This window comes from Centroberyx affinis, unplaced genomic scaffold (assembly GCF_046629955.1).
Source record: "Centroberyx affinis isolate AG114_WGS23_722 - 3 ecotype Tasmania unplaced genomic scaffold, CSIRO-AGI_Caff_v1 ptg000511l_1, whole genome shotgun sequence".
Taxonomy (NCBI): domain Eukaryota; kingdom Metazoa; phylum Chordata; class Actinopteri; order Beryciformes; family Berycidae; genus Centroberyx; species Centroberyx affinis.
In genome coordinates this window covers 212,229-229,230 of record NW_027279161.1, presented here as the reverse complement: position 1 = coordinate 229,230, position 17,002 = coordinate 212,229, and the positions used below count along the sequence as shown (strand labels likewise).

At 42.7% G+C, this 17,002-nt stretch overlaps 1 protein-coding gene and 1 non-coding gene across 2 annotated transcripts; both read left to right on the top strand.

Moving 5' to 3' along the window:
* Positions 1-196: 196 nt before the first annotated feature.
* Positions 197-267, top strand: trnag-ccc (transfer RNA glycine (anticodon CCC)). Its single transcript has one exon. It is a non-coding gene; the product is annotated as a tRNA-Gly (tRNA).
* A 265-nt stretch (positions 268-532) lies between these two features.
* On the top strand, positions 533-7,555 carry fbxw10 (F-box and WD repeat domain containing 10). Its single transcript, XM_071517653.1, has 12 exons — positions 533-1,067; positions 2,029-2,241; positions 3,152-3,279; positions 3,675-3,779; positions 3,888-3,994; positions 4,101-4,304; positions 4,556-4,677; positions 4,769-4,923; positions 5,137-5,279; positions 5,585-5,743; positions 6,120-6,421; positions 6,744-7,555. Exons 1-12 carry the CDS (start codon positions 533-535, stop codon positions 7,553-7,555), a joined length of 2,985 nt encoding a protein of 994 aa, XP_071373754.1.
* Positions 7,556-17,002: the final 9,447 nt, after the last annotated feature.

Sequence of the window (17,002 nt, the reverse complement as noted above, 5' to 3'; positions counted from 1 at the left end):
CAAAATAAAAGTAACCTATATACTGTTTTGATATAACTATGTTGCGTTCCATCAAGCTTTTATACATTCATTTTATTTATTTAGATGTAAAGCTTTAAGGAAAACATAATACATTATATCCCAACATATTTAAAATCAAGTATTTAGAATTACTAGGACCCTTTTTAAAGACTAGATATCTATATCAGTTTGAACAGCGCCGCTGGTGTAGTGGTATCATGCAAGATTCCCATTCTTGCGACCCGGGTTCGATTCCCGGGCGGCGCACGCTGTCTTTTGTAATCCTCAATGATTTTGGATTGGTATAGAAACTGTTAAAATGGCCTATGCTGATTTTCCATCACAGATAGAGCGTAAACGCGTAGGTCTGGCGTAGGTGCACAAAATAGGCTACTCTCCGCCACCTTCCAGAGATCCGGAAGAGAGGCGCGTGGATTCAGTTGCGTGGCAACGAGCTGGCCAACAGCCTCACTCAGGAGAAGAGGGATGTAAACTCAAAAGCAACCACCTCAAAAACGCACACGGTATCGAAATGAAGCCCGTTAAATTTAGAGAATTTGTCTCGGCGAGTGACCTCAGCTGTAAAAATAGGGAAGAATATCTCAACACCTGTGGAAGTTGCCAATCTTGCGTCTTTGCCACAAAACTGTCGGAGTCCAGCCAGTGGTTACGGCAGGCCGCAGATCAATGCAAGAGGAGACTCCTAGTAGGACTGCTGCTACACTGCAGGAGTGTCCGAGTCCTAGAAAGCATCCAGACTGTACTGCAAGTTACATCCTGGAAAGGCTTCACTTACGCCAGGTCGAAGAGACCAAGTTTATCTCAGGATACGGTCTCTTGCAGTCCAGACCGAGCGCTGAATGGAAACCTACTCGGCATGGAAATGGTTGAAACCTGGGATTGGTTCAGTAGCAGTCCCGACTGGATTAAATCAAAGTATCTTTTCCGTGTCCTTTCACTTTGTGACACTGAACTGTTACGCATGCTGGGAAACCTAACCAGTGTGCTTCTGGTCAGAGAAAAACGGGCATTTCTGCAATTTAATGGTAAGATTAGAAAGAACACATGAGAAGTGAGAGGTTTCTTCTTTGTGCACTTCCGTTTTCCTCTTAAATCCCGTTTGACAGATTAGGATTACACCGCTTTTTGGCTGGGAGTCAATGAGAATGTGTGCCATTCGGACATATCTTTTTTTTTTTTTTTCTGTAATAGGCATATTTAATTTAGCCGAACAGCCTGATTTCTAAAGATTTAGGCCTAGCAGTCTAAGCTACTTATAGCGTCAGATCTAGGCATCTCTTTAAATTAGTTACAAACAACTTTGTTAGGTTCCTGTTTCACACGCACATTATATGGTGATGTGTGATGTCAGCAATGAACATTCATGACGGTTCTTGCATAAATTAAGATGTATGCATCATCTAGCTTTCCAGCTTGCTGACTGTGTCCTAATTTTAGCCTGTTATATGCTCTCATTGGACAAGGATTTCCATAGGCTGGAATAGAATGGGAACTATCTTAATAGTTAAATCTTTGGTGAGAATCTCTCAAAACACAGAGCTAAACCTTGCTGCCCGCCACACACACACATGCACCCCTGTACCTTCTAATAATAAGACGAAAATGAGATGAAAGATGAAAGTTGAATGATTCCTGGTGGGATTCCTGTCTCTGAGCTCATAGATTTCTGCAGTGACATTATGACAAAGGCAGGAGTGATGGACACATTCTGCAGATGTTGTTATAATTTCTACTAGGCACGATAGAGGTCGATAAAGGTCATAGATTACTTAATGTCCCTTTAACAATGGCAGTTCTATATGATTTAGTCTGAAAAGATTGCTTCGTTTTCTTTCATGGAGTGAATTAATAAAAAGAGCTCTCTTTGCTAAATGAAACGGGAACTTGGCCTTGTTTAACCAATCATTTCTTCAGCACTTTGCAATTTTGAAAGTCTGTTCTTCTTCTTCTTCTTCTTCTTCTCCCATCTTCTGAAGTGTGATAATTAGGCCTATATGCTCTTTTCAGCAAGGAGCCGCCAACACAACGCTCCCTCTGGGCTGGAGAGCGTTGGGCTCAGAGGTTCGTCCAGGAGGAGAGGTGAGTGTGGAGGCAGTGAGGCAGACTCAGAGGATCCTGCTCTCATGGTGGTGCCTGGATCCTCCAGCTCCATGTCTGGAGTCAGCCGATACCGAGACTTCATACGCTGCCTCCCTGTTCATCTGTCCAAGAGGATATTAGGTAAGTATGTATGCAACAGCCTCAGAATACTATTTCTAATCGCACTGCTAAATTCAACGATATTTTCCATTCAGTGCTTTTATTACCCTTAATGGGAAATGCATTGATTGTCCACAGATTGCAAGATCGCCACTGTATTTGTACTCATGAAGTATTTGAATGAGTTTGAGCTGTGATAACATGTGCACTTCCTTACTCTCCCCTCCTTGAAGATATGCACACACACACACACACACACTATTTGAAAAAGAAAAAAGGCTTTCCATAAGCAAATAGGATTCACTCAGTCTTATTTCCACAGTGTTGCTGTGGCGGAACAGCAGTGCAGCCTACTTTTCTCTGTCTCTCTCGTCTCTGTTCAATCCAAAGCACCCGTTGACATGTCCTTGAATTGATAGCATAAAGCAACGGAGCCGGGCTAATGATACCATGGGGATGTAACTCAATTACTCAAGAATGCCCTTGTTAAATCTCCCTTTCAATCACAAGTGGGTTACTCTTGGATATAAGAACAACAAAGTCCTGCCTAGCAACCAGTCTGCTGTCAGCTCCCACTGACTTCTATCTGCACATTAAAAGACATAATTATTTAAAGGAAGTCTAAATACAGGCTATCAAATTTTCCATTTTTCTCGTAACCAAACATCCATTTTCTGCACTATTATTTAATTCACATTCAGTTGGAAATGAGATGACAAGGAAATGAACGTTAGCTTGGAATCAAATTTACTTTCTGTGATTTGAAACAAAAGGGAATCTAAATGTTTTATTCATCCTTTATGTCAGGAATTGATAAAAATGTGTCACAATATCAGCTTTTTTTCCCCTTCAATGTACTTTGTCACTGGTCGCATAAACACTTAAGTAATATAACATACAAACATTATGCACATGATCTGTCTTCTGCCAGGTCTATTAGATAAGTACACTTTGAGATGCTGCCGGAAGGTTTCTCTACACTGGCGGTACCTTGCACAGGAGACCATGGAGGACATGGATGCCAAAAGAATTTTTCAGGACCAAGTTGTGATGATGGAGGTACTGGAGGCATTTGATCATTTAAATATTTCATCATACATAAATGATTTGTATATTTGACAGGGTTCAAAGTTGTTGTCAATTGATGTTATATTTTGGTGCTAAGGATGAAAACAAATATTAAAGAGTTAGATATTAATGTTCAATTTTAGTCTGATATTTCACTTCATCAGGGAGATCTGAGTCTGCAGTTTTGTCATACCCACAGATTTCAATTATAAAAGCCTGCAATACAAAACAAGCCAGCTGCAAATATAGAAGCATTTTTTCTATGTAACAAATGTCTGGTGATGTTTAATAATAACAATAATTATACAGATACATGTTTAATTGTTCTATTCAAGGTTTTCTTATAATACTAACAACATGATCTGTACTGTCTTTCTCTCTTCTAGAGCAACAGAACTAATAGAGTCTGCCCTACCTATGCCAACATCCTTGAAGTCCTCGTACCCATCAAATATGATGAGAGGGGAGACCTTCATTCTGGTGACCAAAAGGTCAACAGATCACTGTCCTACCTCCATATAACCATCATCCTTTGTACCAGAAAACTATACAAATACCCATTTAAAAAATATATATCTTTACTATTATTGGTTTTACAGGACAAGCCTTTTGAAGCTGCTTATGCCAACATCAAAACCAAAACAGTGGAAATGGAAGAGCGAAATGTTTATTGTGGTGTATATAATGTCATGGTGCTGCTGGAGAAGTTAGTGTCTTCTTTTTATAATCAGACATTGAGCACATTAGCATAAAAACATACAGTGTGTCCTCCTGATGGCGATAGGGTGCGGTTGGGTGTTGGGGTTTGACAGAGAGGATCCTCATCGGGTGGTCGACTATGGAGGTGGACAGTCGGTGGCCGTGGGCTCCAAGGACTGCATGGTGCGTCTGCTTTACGTGGCATCAGCAAAAGAAGCGGCCCCAGTGATGAAGGGCCACGTCGGCAGCATCCGGGCCGTGTTGCTCTGTGAGGACAGAGGCCTGCTGATAAGCGGCGGCTACGATTTCAGTATCAGGTGAGGAGAAGTTGGCACATAGCATCCCAACTCAGATTGTATGTGTTTGTGAACTGTGTGTTTTGTGAATGTATAATAATTCTTGGTGATGAGGAGGAGGAGGATGATGACTCGTGCTACTATGTTAAATGAATATTGTGTATAAAAGATTAGGAACTTCCTTATTCTTTATTGAGTTGCATCTGCTTTTGCAAAACCCCTATCTCAGTTGTCTCGAGGCACAAAAATCCTTCATTATTCTGTCTCTGTAGGTGTTGGAATTTGAGGACAGCAGCATGTGTGATGGTGCTGTATGGTCACACAGGCACCATCAACTGCCTGGATTTTCACGGCGACAGACTCGTCTCAGGGGCTAAAGACTGTAAGGTGAAAGGTGAGCAGCCTCTGTATTTGAATCATTTGTCAGACATAAGATGTGCTCTTCAGAAATGATACATTTATTTGTAATCTCTCCACCCCACCAGTGTGGAATCTACAGACAGGGAAGTGCTTTGAGGATTTTAATTTCAAGCACCCTAGCTCTGTCCGGTGTGTGAAGATGAATGCAACAATGGTCTACAGCAGCTGTGATAAGGGCCTTGTCAAGATATGGGACATGGAGAGTGCTTCACTGCTCAAGGTGAGTCCTGCTTACCTGTTGCTCTCTCCTGAAAAGCACATAAACCCATAATCTATGGAGTCCAATAGATTCTCTTCTAATGAACTCCTGAGTAACTGTATGTTGTCTGTCATTAATAATACTTTTCTATCTTTTTCACTCATACATTTGTTTAGGGTTATTTGCATTCTATAATTGTGTTCCTAGTTTGTATAATGTCCGACTTTCCCTAAGGTGATTGATGGCCACCGGAGCTCAGTGAAGTGCCTGTTCTTTGACCGATGGCACCTTCTGTCCGGAGACTCTGACGGTCAGGTCATGGCATGGAGCACCAACTGTGATGCTGACGAGTGTCTCATGACCTTCAACCACCCACAGTAAGCACCTAAGAGGCATGACACTCCAGGGAACTTTCTGAGCAACTCTGATCGGCAATATTGCCTAAGGGGTTGCCTCAACATTGTTGCTTAAATCATATAGGAACACCTTGTCTTCAATATACATTTTGACACTGTGTTTTACCTTGTTGCCTTTTGCTGGGAGTGTTAAATTTCCTTGAATCACAACCCCAAAAAATGATGTGAATTTGTTCCTTTTTTATCTGTCAATTACAATACACTCAAACATAGTACGTATTATATTTCAATAATCAAAAGACCTTTGAATGCTGACTGTTCTGCAGGGAGGTACAGTCCCTGACACTCACCTACCTGCGCGTCGTCACCGGCTGCATGGATGGAAAGATCCGCATATTTAATTTCCTCACTGGAGACTGTCTGAGAATCATCAGGGCAGGGGTCAAACCAAGCCCTATAATGTCCATGCATTTTCATGACAGCAGGTGAGTGAGTCTGATCCACTCTCACGACAGCACTGAAAAAACAATACATTGTTCAACTTAATAATAACCCATGCAGGATTTACCATCTGTGCAATGTTGTATAGTCCTTGGTTGATAGTCTAAATTGCTTTTGATGCATATCTTCAAATTCTGAAGGATTTCTGAGATTTCCACATAAAATTCCAGTCAGCTCATAAGTAATAATGCGAAACAAAAATGTAAAAACTGCTATGTAAAAATTTAGAAAATTTAGATTGAATTTGCCTTGAATGCTGTATGCAATCAACGGTCCTATCCACTCTCTTGCAAATGACATCTCTCTCTCTCTCTCTCTCTCTGTCTCTTTCTTTCTCTCTCTCTCTGTTCCCTCTTTCAGTATACTGGTGAACACTACATCAAGTGTGCAGCTCTACCAGTTTGCCAAAGTGTGCTGGGATTACACAGTGACAGCGGAGGGAGAGCGGCGTGGTGCTGCGATGGCCCAGGCTGGTTTGGTCTCTGAGAAGTCTTCAGCTTCACTCAGACAGTTTCCCCGTGCTTTCGTCCCGGCGGATCGCATGGCGCAGGCGGCCTCAGCCAACCAAAAGATTTATGACTGTAATCGCAAGAAACCACAGAGAGCTGAGCTGTCCCGCCACACTCGCGCTCTGTCTGCCCCCACTAAATGTCGAGCACAAGGTAAACATGCTCAATGGTCGCTTTATGTGTAGATGTAGATGGCTCAGCTTGTGATTAGCCAATAGTTAAAGTTAGCAAATTGTATCGGTAAATAAAACGTATTCAGTTATATATCAGTTGGTCCTTGAGGAGTTTCATTCCAAAAGTAGATATTTGAGCGTTTGAAATGTTGCACCTACTGTTAAGAAAACAATTGATGGCACAAAATTAAATACAATGATATGTAGCATTGAGGAATATAACACCTAAGTAAATCTTGAGAGATCTAATAGAAATAAATATGGTGTGGCTGTACATTTTAAAGTGTGTGTCCTTTTCACAGCAAAAGAGTTTAGTGAGACTACTAAGACGTCAGTAATGCTGAGTGAGAAGGCGGCGAGTGAACGTGTGAGGAAGAGGGGTCTTCACCACCCTCTGATGACCGAACACATCCTCCTTAGAGTCAACACCATCCAGAAGGCACTGTGCAAGGATGAGGCCGGCGTCAACATGGAGCGCAATGCCAGGCTGCGCGATGCCTGGAGCTCCCCTCCACCCCAAGACCCACCACCCTCTCCCCTCCAGGATGAACACCCAAAACCCAGATCCTCCCAAGCCCTAAAGCGGAGCCTCCAGACTCAGAAATATCCACTACGCCACAAGGTCTTCACTGGCATGACCAAGACCAATGACCCAGTCTTTACCAGAGCTATCAGCCAAAACATGAGAAACGCATTCCAAAGCAGAGGTGTCACCTCGGCCACTATGCGGCCACACACCCATCCCGGCGACTGTCCCACGGAGCACCAGCCCCGCTCAGTTTCTGAGAAGACACCACCTCACAGCGCTGGCACACAGGAGGCATTTAGGAAGGTGGGTGCCTTCACCACGAGTGCCAAAGAGGGGCCACAGGCTCCCGAGCGCATGTTCATGAGAGCGATACCCGAGCATCCAGGAGGTTGCGTGAAATTCGAGACAACCGGTTCGCCTGCGCCCAAGAGCAAGCCTATGGGCCCATTCAGAGAGCGGGGAGGATTTAGGCTGCTCACAGAAACCCAGCTGAAAGAATATGTCAGGGCCCAGAGGGAGCGCATGCAGAACAGTAAGCAAAAAACCTCCAAGAAAGACCAAGAGAGGGAGAGGAAGATGGTGTGAAGAAAGGTCAAAGGTCAAATGTCCTTCAAGATGATGGGTATTTATTTCCATAGGTACAATCTTTGATTTTTGATGAATCAAAAGAAATCCACAAGCATAATATATTAATTTATTTTATATACTCTGTGTCTTAGACATCTTTGTTTATCCTGGGTGCTGAAATGTGATGTTTCAATAAATATGCACTAGAGGTCAGTATTGTATCAGCTGAAGTTGGTTGGCCAGCTCAGGAGCCAGGGCTATAGTAATTTTGCAATTTGTATTCGGTTTTATATGGATTTTATTTAGCAATTGGGCAATTTTTAGTTTCAGTTAGTTTTCAGACAGGGTTTGCTAGTTGTAAATTAGTTTATATTTTTCAGGAATGTTTAGTTTTTGTTTTATTTAATTTCAGTTTAAGTTGAATGTAAGTACACATAGTTGGAGAATTACCTTTTATAGTAGGTGTTATAGTAAATTTGTCTTTTACTCATTTCTAGACTTGCTTCTATAGGCCACAAAGTCTTAAAATAAAAGTCATATTTGAATATATTTATGTCATTTCTCAGTTTGTTTTGGAGGCAGTGATTTTAATTCTTTAATTACTGTTTTTTCATAGTCTCCAGTTTATATTGTATTTAAATGTACTGAAATGCAGTTTCAATCTTAGTTATAGTCTTAGGTTTAGTCAATTATAATAACCTTGTCAGGGACAAGATGAGATGAATGAGAATCTTTGCACCGCTGGCACTGAACACTGCCAAAACCTAGTAGTTTATTCCTGCAATTACTACTGTACCAAAACATTTTTATTTTTTATTACAATGCTTAGGTAACATATTCTCATCTACTGGTCTTTATATTGGCTCGTGAACCATTCTGAATAGTAGTCTGTCAGTTATACCATTCAAGAAACAGGAAATCTTTGAGGAAGGAACCTGACTCCAGCATTGCGGATTCAAAGCTCTCTCTCAGACCTCCATTTTAAGCTTCTATGGTACTTCAAACAAGATCTGTGAGGTCGTCAGAGTGAGAGGGGCTTGTCCCATCCAGAGAGACCTTTCACCCTGCCACCTGCCCTCTAGCTCTGCTGCCTTGGGGGCATCATTAGGGGCGAGGAGGTTGGAGATCAGGGAGAGAAGGTCTTCTGCCTTAGACTACAGCAGCCCAACAGCTGGGAAGCCGTGAATTACAAAGGAGTATGAGGGGTAAGACGCCCCACTTCGGAGAATCTCTTCTTTCAGGAGCAGTCTGCCGCTAATTTGATTTAGTCTGCAGAAAATTGAGGATAATGGTGTCTCCCCCTTTTCTCCTGTGGCAGTGGCTATGTGTGACGTAGGGAGACAATGCAGTCCCCTCCTGCCCCCCCCAGCTCAGCTTAGCTTCATCAGGCAGCACAGCCCCCCATTGTTCCATCAGGTATGGAGCCCCTTGTCCAGGGTCGGCAGAGCTCCAGGGGGGATAATGAGCGTATAATCAAAGCAAAGGTAGAAAGGGGAAAGTCTTCATGGAGGAATGCTCTTAGACCTTCTGCTCCCTTGAGCTCCTAGGGGTGGGCTGGGGAGAGAGGGCTACGGGTTTATTTATGGGTGCTGGGTATGAGGAGAGGAGAGGCCTGAAAGAAATGACAGTTTCCCCCTAATAGTGAAAGAAGGTTATAGAGGTTGGAGGTTGGGGTGAAGCGACAAAAGACTGTTCAGTATGACCTCGGTGACCTTTTCATCTACATAGATCTCCATCTGCAAAGGCGCATATTTGCATCATAGTTCATTTGTCAAATAAATTTTTCTATTTTTGTCATGCTGTGTCAGTAGTAGATTTGAACTCGAACCCGGTCTGGGCTGGAGTGCTCTGTGCAGGCCGGGCCAGTCCAGACCAGTCATGGTTCAGGATGCAGTTGACACGATCATGATCTGCATGATTTTGTATTTGCATGTCACTCAGACGAGCGGCTGACTTGCCCTGGAGCTGTGCAGATATCACACCGTTACCAGGACTAACGAGATGGGCATCAGATGCACAGGCTCTCTGAATATGCAAATCACACCATTCTCATGGGGAAGTGCCTCGTGATAAGAATGACCATTGATTGAATGCACAGTGACTAAATCTCCCCATTGTGGAAACCAACATTCTCTGGTTTGTTCTGAAAGACAGCCATATATATATTTTGAAACAGTTGGAGGACTGAAACTAAGACTGAAACAAGGATCGTAATGAAGAACATCAGGGCCTGACAGAGCAGTGACATCAACACATCGGAGCGATGACAGGAGCCTTGATCTCAGAACAGCTTTAAACGCCAGCAGGCCACACGGCCAGCACTTTTTCCAATCGTCCCCCGTTAGGATTCAGTAGAGCCAGGGTGGAAACAAGATCCACATGCCTTTCTGACCTCATTTGCAGATAGAGATCATAAGCGAAAGGGGATACGGCCACAACGAAGGGAGGCAATTAACAGGAACACCATTACCGAGATATGGGACTGATTAACATCCACATCCAGCCAAGCCAAATAGATAAGAGGGAATCTGATTGCTCATTGATTGGACCTCAGTGGTTCCTCTGCAGTGGGCAGGTTCTGTTTTGTGGAGTAGAACCTCGCTCTATTCAAGGCCTCTTGATTGAGCCAAAAGAGTGAAGTGAAACCACTGTGACCACACATCAGGAAGATGATCAAAGAGGCTACTGCTGGCTTGTGGCTCCTTGTATACAAGACTGGCTTAGTCCCCCCCATCCCCACTCCCACCCAACAGAGTGTGCTGAGCTGTTAGTCACAGATGGCTCGACGGTAACATTATGTCAAAGAACACAGATATGGACTGTAGAGGTGACACCTGAATTAGTTGAGGTTGATGTAAATGATTATGCTTCGTCCCACTGGAACTTTTAAAGGCCCAATCTGAAATTGGACTATAATGTGATGCATCGTACCAAGATTTTCCCCGCTTTTTTTTCCATTTATGAGTTGACCGATTGTATAGTGACAATGTCTGGTTTTACAGTGTGACACCTGGATTGTATTTTAAAAATTGCAAGGATTTTCTAGCTGCAAGACCCATTCTATGTGTATATAGCCTTAATTTATACTTACAAAACAAAACAGAAAAAACCTACAGGATATGGCATATTGTGTTTAAAGCTGCATGGATGCCACTGTGCTGTTATTCACAGACAGCACTGCTTATTAATACTTGTCCTCTGGGGGGCCCACTAGCACTGGTTATGGACTTGTGGAAAACCTACCGTTCAGTGATCAAGACAATTCCTGTGGCTGTGGGATAATGATGAATGCTTTACCAGTTCTAATCTCCTTTCTTCCATCATTTTCTCATCGTCACCTCGCTGTCTCTTTAGTGAACTAACGTTTAGTGTTTACTGTTTGACCTCACTTAAACCATTGATTCTTCTTATGTAGTAATTTGTGTAAATTGTGTATAAACTTACAAAGTAACATTTTCCCCTTGTATATTAAATACGAAGTGACATAAGCATGGGAAGGAAATTAGAGCAGAATTTTAATGCCGTCTGAAACTGCTTTAATAACATGCTCTACGGGCCATTTGAATATGGGTTTTCTTACGTTTTCATGAATGTCAGTGTGAATGTGTTCCAGTGTGTCTCTATTAAACAAGAGAGAAGGGTGCCATGGATTGACCTGCGGTCTCAATGGCTTCCAGTCTTCACAGAGCTACTCCAGACGCTTGTAGGCGACAGTGTTAAGTGTCATAATTTCACCATTTTCTGAGACGTAAATATGGAGACGCAAAGGTCAAAGGTCAACTGCATAAAACTTCCCTATTTAGAGGTCGGTAGACGCACAGCGTCTGGGGGGGAAAGCAACCTGAAACAAGTAGGCAATTCACACAGGAAAAGTTACTGCAAACAGCCTCTGACTCCATTTCCTGTCCCAAAAGGAACAGAAAATTAATTGTAACACAACGCTACAGAGGCCTTCATGCACCACAGAAGAAGAACAAAACATGAAGTGGCCCAGAGCTACAGCAGACTTGACAAAGGATTACAGGTCCCGTGTTGCACATGATTGTACTGTATTATCTCTTTGAAGAGGCATTATGGAGTGAATAATAACAGAGGAGGAACATTTGAACCAAAGTGTTCAAAGTTGGTGCCACCAGTTGTTTTAACTTAACTACAACCTCCGACACACAAATGGTGACTGGCTACAATACCATTCCTTCAGTAACAAAAATATTTATCTCTATATGCATATGTTTATGTCTGTTTGAGGGTCTTAGTTTTAGCAACACACAAGCACACACACACACACACACACACACGCACACACACACAGGATAAGAGCATGTGTGAGAGCGAGAGAGAGAGACTGGGACAACTAATTGACAGCTTTATCAGTTCTTTCCTCATAGTTTGAGTTTAATCCCAGTCTAACAAACAATTAGCCGCTAGCTCATGTCAACTACAGATGTTTGCTCTCCTCTGAATCCTGATACCACCAGGACCCTGGCTGTCTAGAGAGGTTGCAGCGTCTGATAAGAAAGAACCCCTTCGGCTTGTGGTGGACACACATACACACACGGACACGCATGCACACACACACACACACACACACACACACAAAAAAAACACTTTTAGAGGGCATTCCATAGCCGGATGTAGATTCTGAAATGGGAGTTGATGGCATTGCTTAAGTTTCTTGTGAAGGTCAGTCCTTTAGTTTGCATCAAGCAAGAAATAGCAGTGTGGGGTGAACTTCCAGTGACCCGCTGCTGGAGCTCAACCCCTCTGAAACCCTAACACCTCAGTGAATGATGGAAATTGTGATGGATGTGGCCCGCTACAGTCTCCCCCCAGGAGGTTATCATTTCATAGCACAGGAATTCTACCTCACATTATTACTCAAGACTTATTTAGATCCCCAGAATATTCAAGTGACATTGGTTATCCTTCAGAAGTGTTCAAACTTTCTTTGCAGCATGCAGATGAGTCACATAACTTTTTGTAACCCGCACAAAATTAGTCACAACAAATGCTATTCTCCAGACATGATAACTCGGCTGCTGTTTGTACAGTAAATACTCCATGGGATTCTTACTGTCTCCTTGCCTGACCCTGGAGCAGGAAGGGCCTTTTTTTGGAGCCTAGGAGAAGCAGCGGGTGTCCCAACTCAGATATTTCACAGCTCAGTGGGTTTCCCATCGTGTTGATACAAGTGCTGGGCAATAACACGCCGCCTGGTTGATTCATGCCATTTGTGTTTTTCATTTAGTTGTCATGTGCAGGGTTTTCGGGGAGACCTGGGGATAAAACTGACCCATATTAGCAGCAGATGTTTTGGGTCAAGGAGTGGAGCGTCTTATGTCCTTTTCCCATGTGGGCTCATGTGGAGAGAGAAGTATCAGTCATGACCACCGCAGGGGCGGGTGCATGACTAAGAGGAGCATTTGTAACCTGGAGGCATGAGCTTGTGACTGGAAGGTAGCCAGTTCAAATCCCTGGACAGGCTGGGGTAATCTGGGTGGGGGGAAGTGAAAGAGTAAAGCGCTCCCTTCTCAACAATTACTGCCAAAGTGCCCTTAAGCAAAGGCACCGAACCCCTAACTGCTCCTGTCTGGCTGTTTGGTGGCCAACACTAGAAGGCTGCAGTAGTACCTGCTGTGGATAAGAATGCGTTTTAGTTAAGTTTCTCAATTAAATAATGAAAAGAAAGGCAGGTATTTGGTATTTTATTTTTTATCAGGTATCTGTTGCTTAAAAAAACTGCATTGGCTTTATTCCAGTGATTTACACAGCCTCTCTTCACAGTGATACACACCAGTCTTCCCAAAGAGCCTTAACTTTGAGGGAGAACAGTAATCTTTGAATCTAAAAGATTTTATATCGTGGCTACTACAACCTTCTAGCTTCTAGAATGCATTTAGCTCACATAAAATCAATTCATATATATTGCACTTATTTTACTGCCTCTTTGCCAAGATGTGTCAGTGTCTGTGGACTCCACACAACTCAATGAAGCTCAATTGGCACAATAAATTGGTGGCAGAGAGCCTTCCATTTTGAACTGTGAGAAATGCCTCTTTGTCATCAGTGACTGAGACAGTGGCGAGCAGCGTGATAGGTCTCGCTTCCCTTGTCATTCCACGATTCATCGAAACCCGCAGCCTCTCACCCTGCCCTCCCCCAATCTACAGCTGTTAAAACACCCCATATTATTCCCATAATTGTTTCAGTGTGTGGGCTGTTATTTTAATGTGCCGAGCTGGATGAGTCAGGAATCAAAAACTGTTGCGGTAAAAAGGCAAGTATTTTCTGACTACTGACATTCTTTGGCACATTCTGGCACTCACTCACTGACTTTTTTTTCCTCCTGAATAGTTGTCTTATTATCAGGTGTTTCCTATTTTTCTCTGATAATATAAAATGGATACAACCACAGGGGACAGAGAGGTAAACCATTGCATTATGACTGACCCGCAGATACTCTGTTCAGGCTTACTGGGCTGATACCGCTCCTCGTCACATTTGGGTCCACTCTGTTTAACATTTCTGTAATATTTCTCAACATCCTCCCATTTGCAAGAGGACCCACTGTGACACATCTGTTTGGCCCTGGTCAAGACGTTGGAGATGCATTTCATAAAATGTGGAATGGATATGGAGGGGTAAAAAAACTGGATTTAACAGGCAACTTTTCTTTGACCATCAAGAAATGATAGTGCTTTTATGGGCTGATATGAGCTGGCAGTTTCTCCAAGATACACACACTGTTCTAAAATATTTCCATTTGGTTTCAACAGGGGGTTGTAACTCAAACTTTGTACTTGCACATTTTTTTTAATTTTCACTTTTTGCTATATATCCATCACTGTTAAAATGTACTTGTGTAAATTATAACCTTGAAAAAAATCAGATACATTTTGGAGACATTTCACTTTTTTCACAAGTTTTGGCTGAGAAGTACTCTTTTACTTTCACTGAACTCTCTCTCTCTCTCTTTCTCTCTCTCTCTCTCTCTCCCTCTCGATGATTTTAAAGTGCTATTCAGAGATTTTTACATCTTTTATAGTTGTTGGTGTTAGTAGAATGACTTAACAAGCAAATCCCTGGCCATTTCTCACAAATCTGGTTTCGAGTAATTTCTTTCTCTCCTCTCTCTGGAGTGCCTCTATGGTGTTGGCTGCTTTCTCACTTTGTTTTATTTAACCTTCCCCTGTCACTCGTTAGACTTTTAATAAAACCGATTGCAGTCCCTTTTTTCTTTGAACATCTGTTAACAGCTGCAAGAAAATTAATTAAATGCCTAAGTGGAAAAAAAGGAGAAAAAACGGACACAGATACATTCTTGCCCAGCGTAAGTCTGAAAATTTATAGTTTTCATTCTGAAAGCTCTATAAGGTGAGATAAAGAACGTAACTGATCCTCATGCAGCTGCAGCTTTTAACAGTCATGCATGTTTGAAAGGTGCTGTGCAGAGGCGTTGGGTCAGTGAACTGTTTTTCTTCATCAATAAAAGCATGAAGCAACCATGACGTAGCTGGAGTTTTCTTTCCCAAGTATATAATATGAGCACAACATCTCACATCTCACATTTTGCAGGTCACATATGGATGTGTATTCATTAGGATTTACTTCTGTCCGGTTCACCTGTTGTTAGGGGTTGTGAAAAAGAAAATGTCCTTTTAGTGGCTGCAATGGGAAAGCAAGCTTGTGTGTCCATCTGATTCATTATACAGTCCGGTTACACACACATACACACAAATATATTCAAAATGTTGAAGGTGTGGAGGGCAGAAGGTTGTAGTCAACCCAGAGAGAGGGCGAGAGAGATAGAGAGATAGAGAGAGAGAGAGCAGAAATAAAAGTGACAGGAGGAGCTGAAAGATATCAGTTGCAATCTGCTGGCTGAGGACACAGAGGGCGAGCCTGAGCACTGAGGTCCATGACAGTTCCACTAAGCGCTTTCCAAACACCAAGCCACTGCATATGTACACAAGGGAAACCTGATACGATGTGATAAGTTGGAAATGTCAGCCCACACTTTTCATTCTGCAAGTGTCTAGGTTAGTGTACTGACTGTACTGACGTGGCTACATCAAAAGCGATCTTTACTGCAAGTTTGAAGCGCGGGCTTAGCCACTTGAATGCGGCTCATGTGTTTTGAATCAGCTAGATTCACTTAAAGCACTCTGCCAAAGAGGCAGTTAGGCATTGGGAATGAACTGCCAGTGTCACAGGGCAAGACGCTATCCCAGAGATAATGTTACAGTGCAAGAAGGTTCTGTTACCTCTGACGGCAAACACTGATAAGAAATGTAAAGACAATCACAAATTTATATGATGAACATAATCTTCTTTGTCACACTGATAAACTATCTTGATGCTGTGGTCTTGGAATGCAATTCAAGCTTGAATTTGATTAAAAAAACATGTAAAATGAAAAAAACAAACGTAGAAAAAACAACACTGCAAAACAACATACATTTAATTCAGTAGGTCCATAGACTAACTATTTTTTTTTTTCTGGGATTGAGTAGGCTATTGCTGGGGCAAAATTGTGTCATGAATGCTAGTACGGTGATTTTGAAAACTACAGCTGTTGGGATGGTTCTCTGGTAGATATGGCTTCTTCCTCTCAAGGGCAGGGGCTGTTGTGTTATGGGAGTACACAGGCTAGCAAATCAGCCAGTCAGCTAGTGAACTGTGCTTATTTCCCAAAGCTAAGGTTAACTACAGCCTCATAATGCTGCTATCAGAAACATAATCGACAAAATCATGTTAAACCACATTTTATCACAGTCCACACATGTCCACAATACTGAGTTTTTTTTAACAGAGGCAAGGTAAGAGCTGTTGCTATGCTTTGAGTAAGACAATGACTTTTTGTCGCAACCTGGCACCGAGCAAGGGACAGGCGTTCTCTTTTTATGGCTAGTCTATTTCTAGTCTGGCTAGTTAGCTAGCTTACTGTGCTAGCAAACAATGTTTTTCTCTCCTGTCATGCCTCGGTTGGCCGTGCCCCTTTTTTTAATCAAATAGCCGCACCCTGACATAATGCCATTGGTCTAGGCGGTGTCTTGTGCAGTTCAGTAATACAGTGGCCCGTTTCCAGGTCCAGCTCTGGTTGTCTTGTGACATCAGTATCGCAGTCTTGTGACAGACCTGTAGGTCATATAATCCACATGCCTCCCCATTGCCTCCCCGGCAGGTTCTCTATGGGCAGTTGAAGGTTGGACATAGATCTGCTGGGGGCCGGTGAAAACACTTAAAGGATCACTTTCTCTTTGAGCAGTGTGACTTCCAGCCACCCACACTAGAGAAACAAGCAGCTTACCCCCCCACCCCCCACCTCTTTTGCTGATTACATCTGCCCCTCTTGTGGCAGCTCTTGGTATAATTGTCTTGTATAATGTACCTCACTGTTTGCTGACTCATTTTGTTTCTGAACTGCCGAGCAGGCCATCTCAAGGCCGGAAGGGTCAGCCAATA

What these genes read in the sequence shown, in the direction of transcription:
- fbxw10 (XM_071517653.1), top strand. Translation starts at nt 533, where the DNA reads ATGAAGCCCGTTAAATTTAGAGAATTTGTCTCGGCGAGTGACCTCAGC. An exon ending in GTCATGGTGCTGCTGGAGAA is followed by an intron (nt 3,995 to 4,100) that starts GTTAGTGTCTTC and finishes GGGGTTTGACAG; the next exon opens with AGAGGATCCTCATCGGGTGG. An exon ending in ATGCATTTTCATGACAGCAG is followed by an intron (nt 5,744 to 6,119) that starts GTGAGTGAGTCT and finishes TCCCTCTTTCAG; the next exon opens with TATACTGGTGAACACTACAT.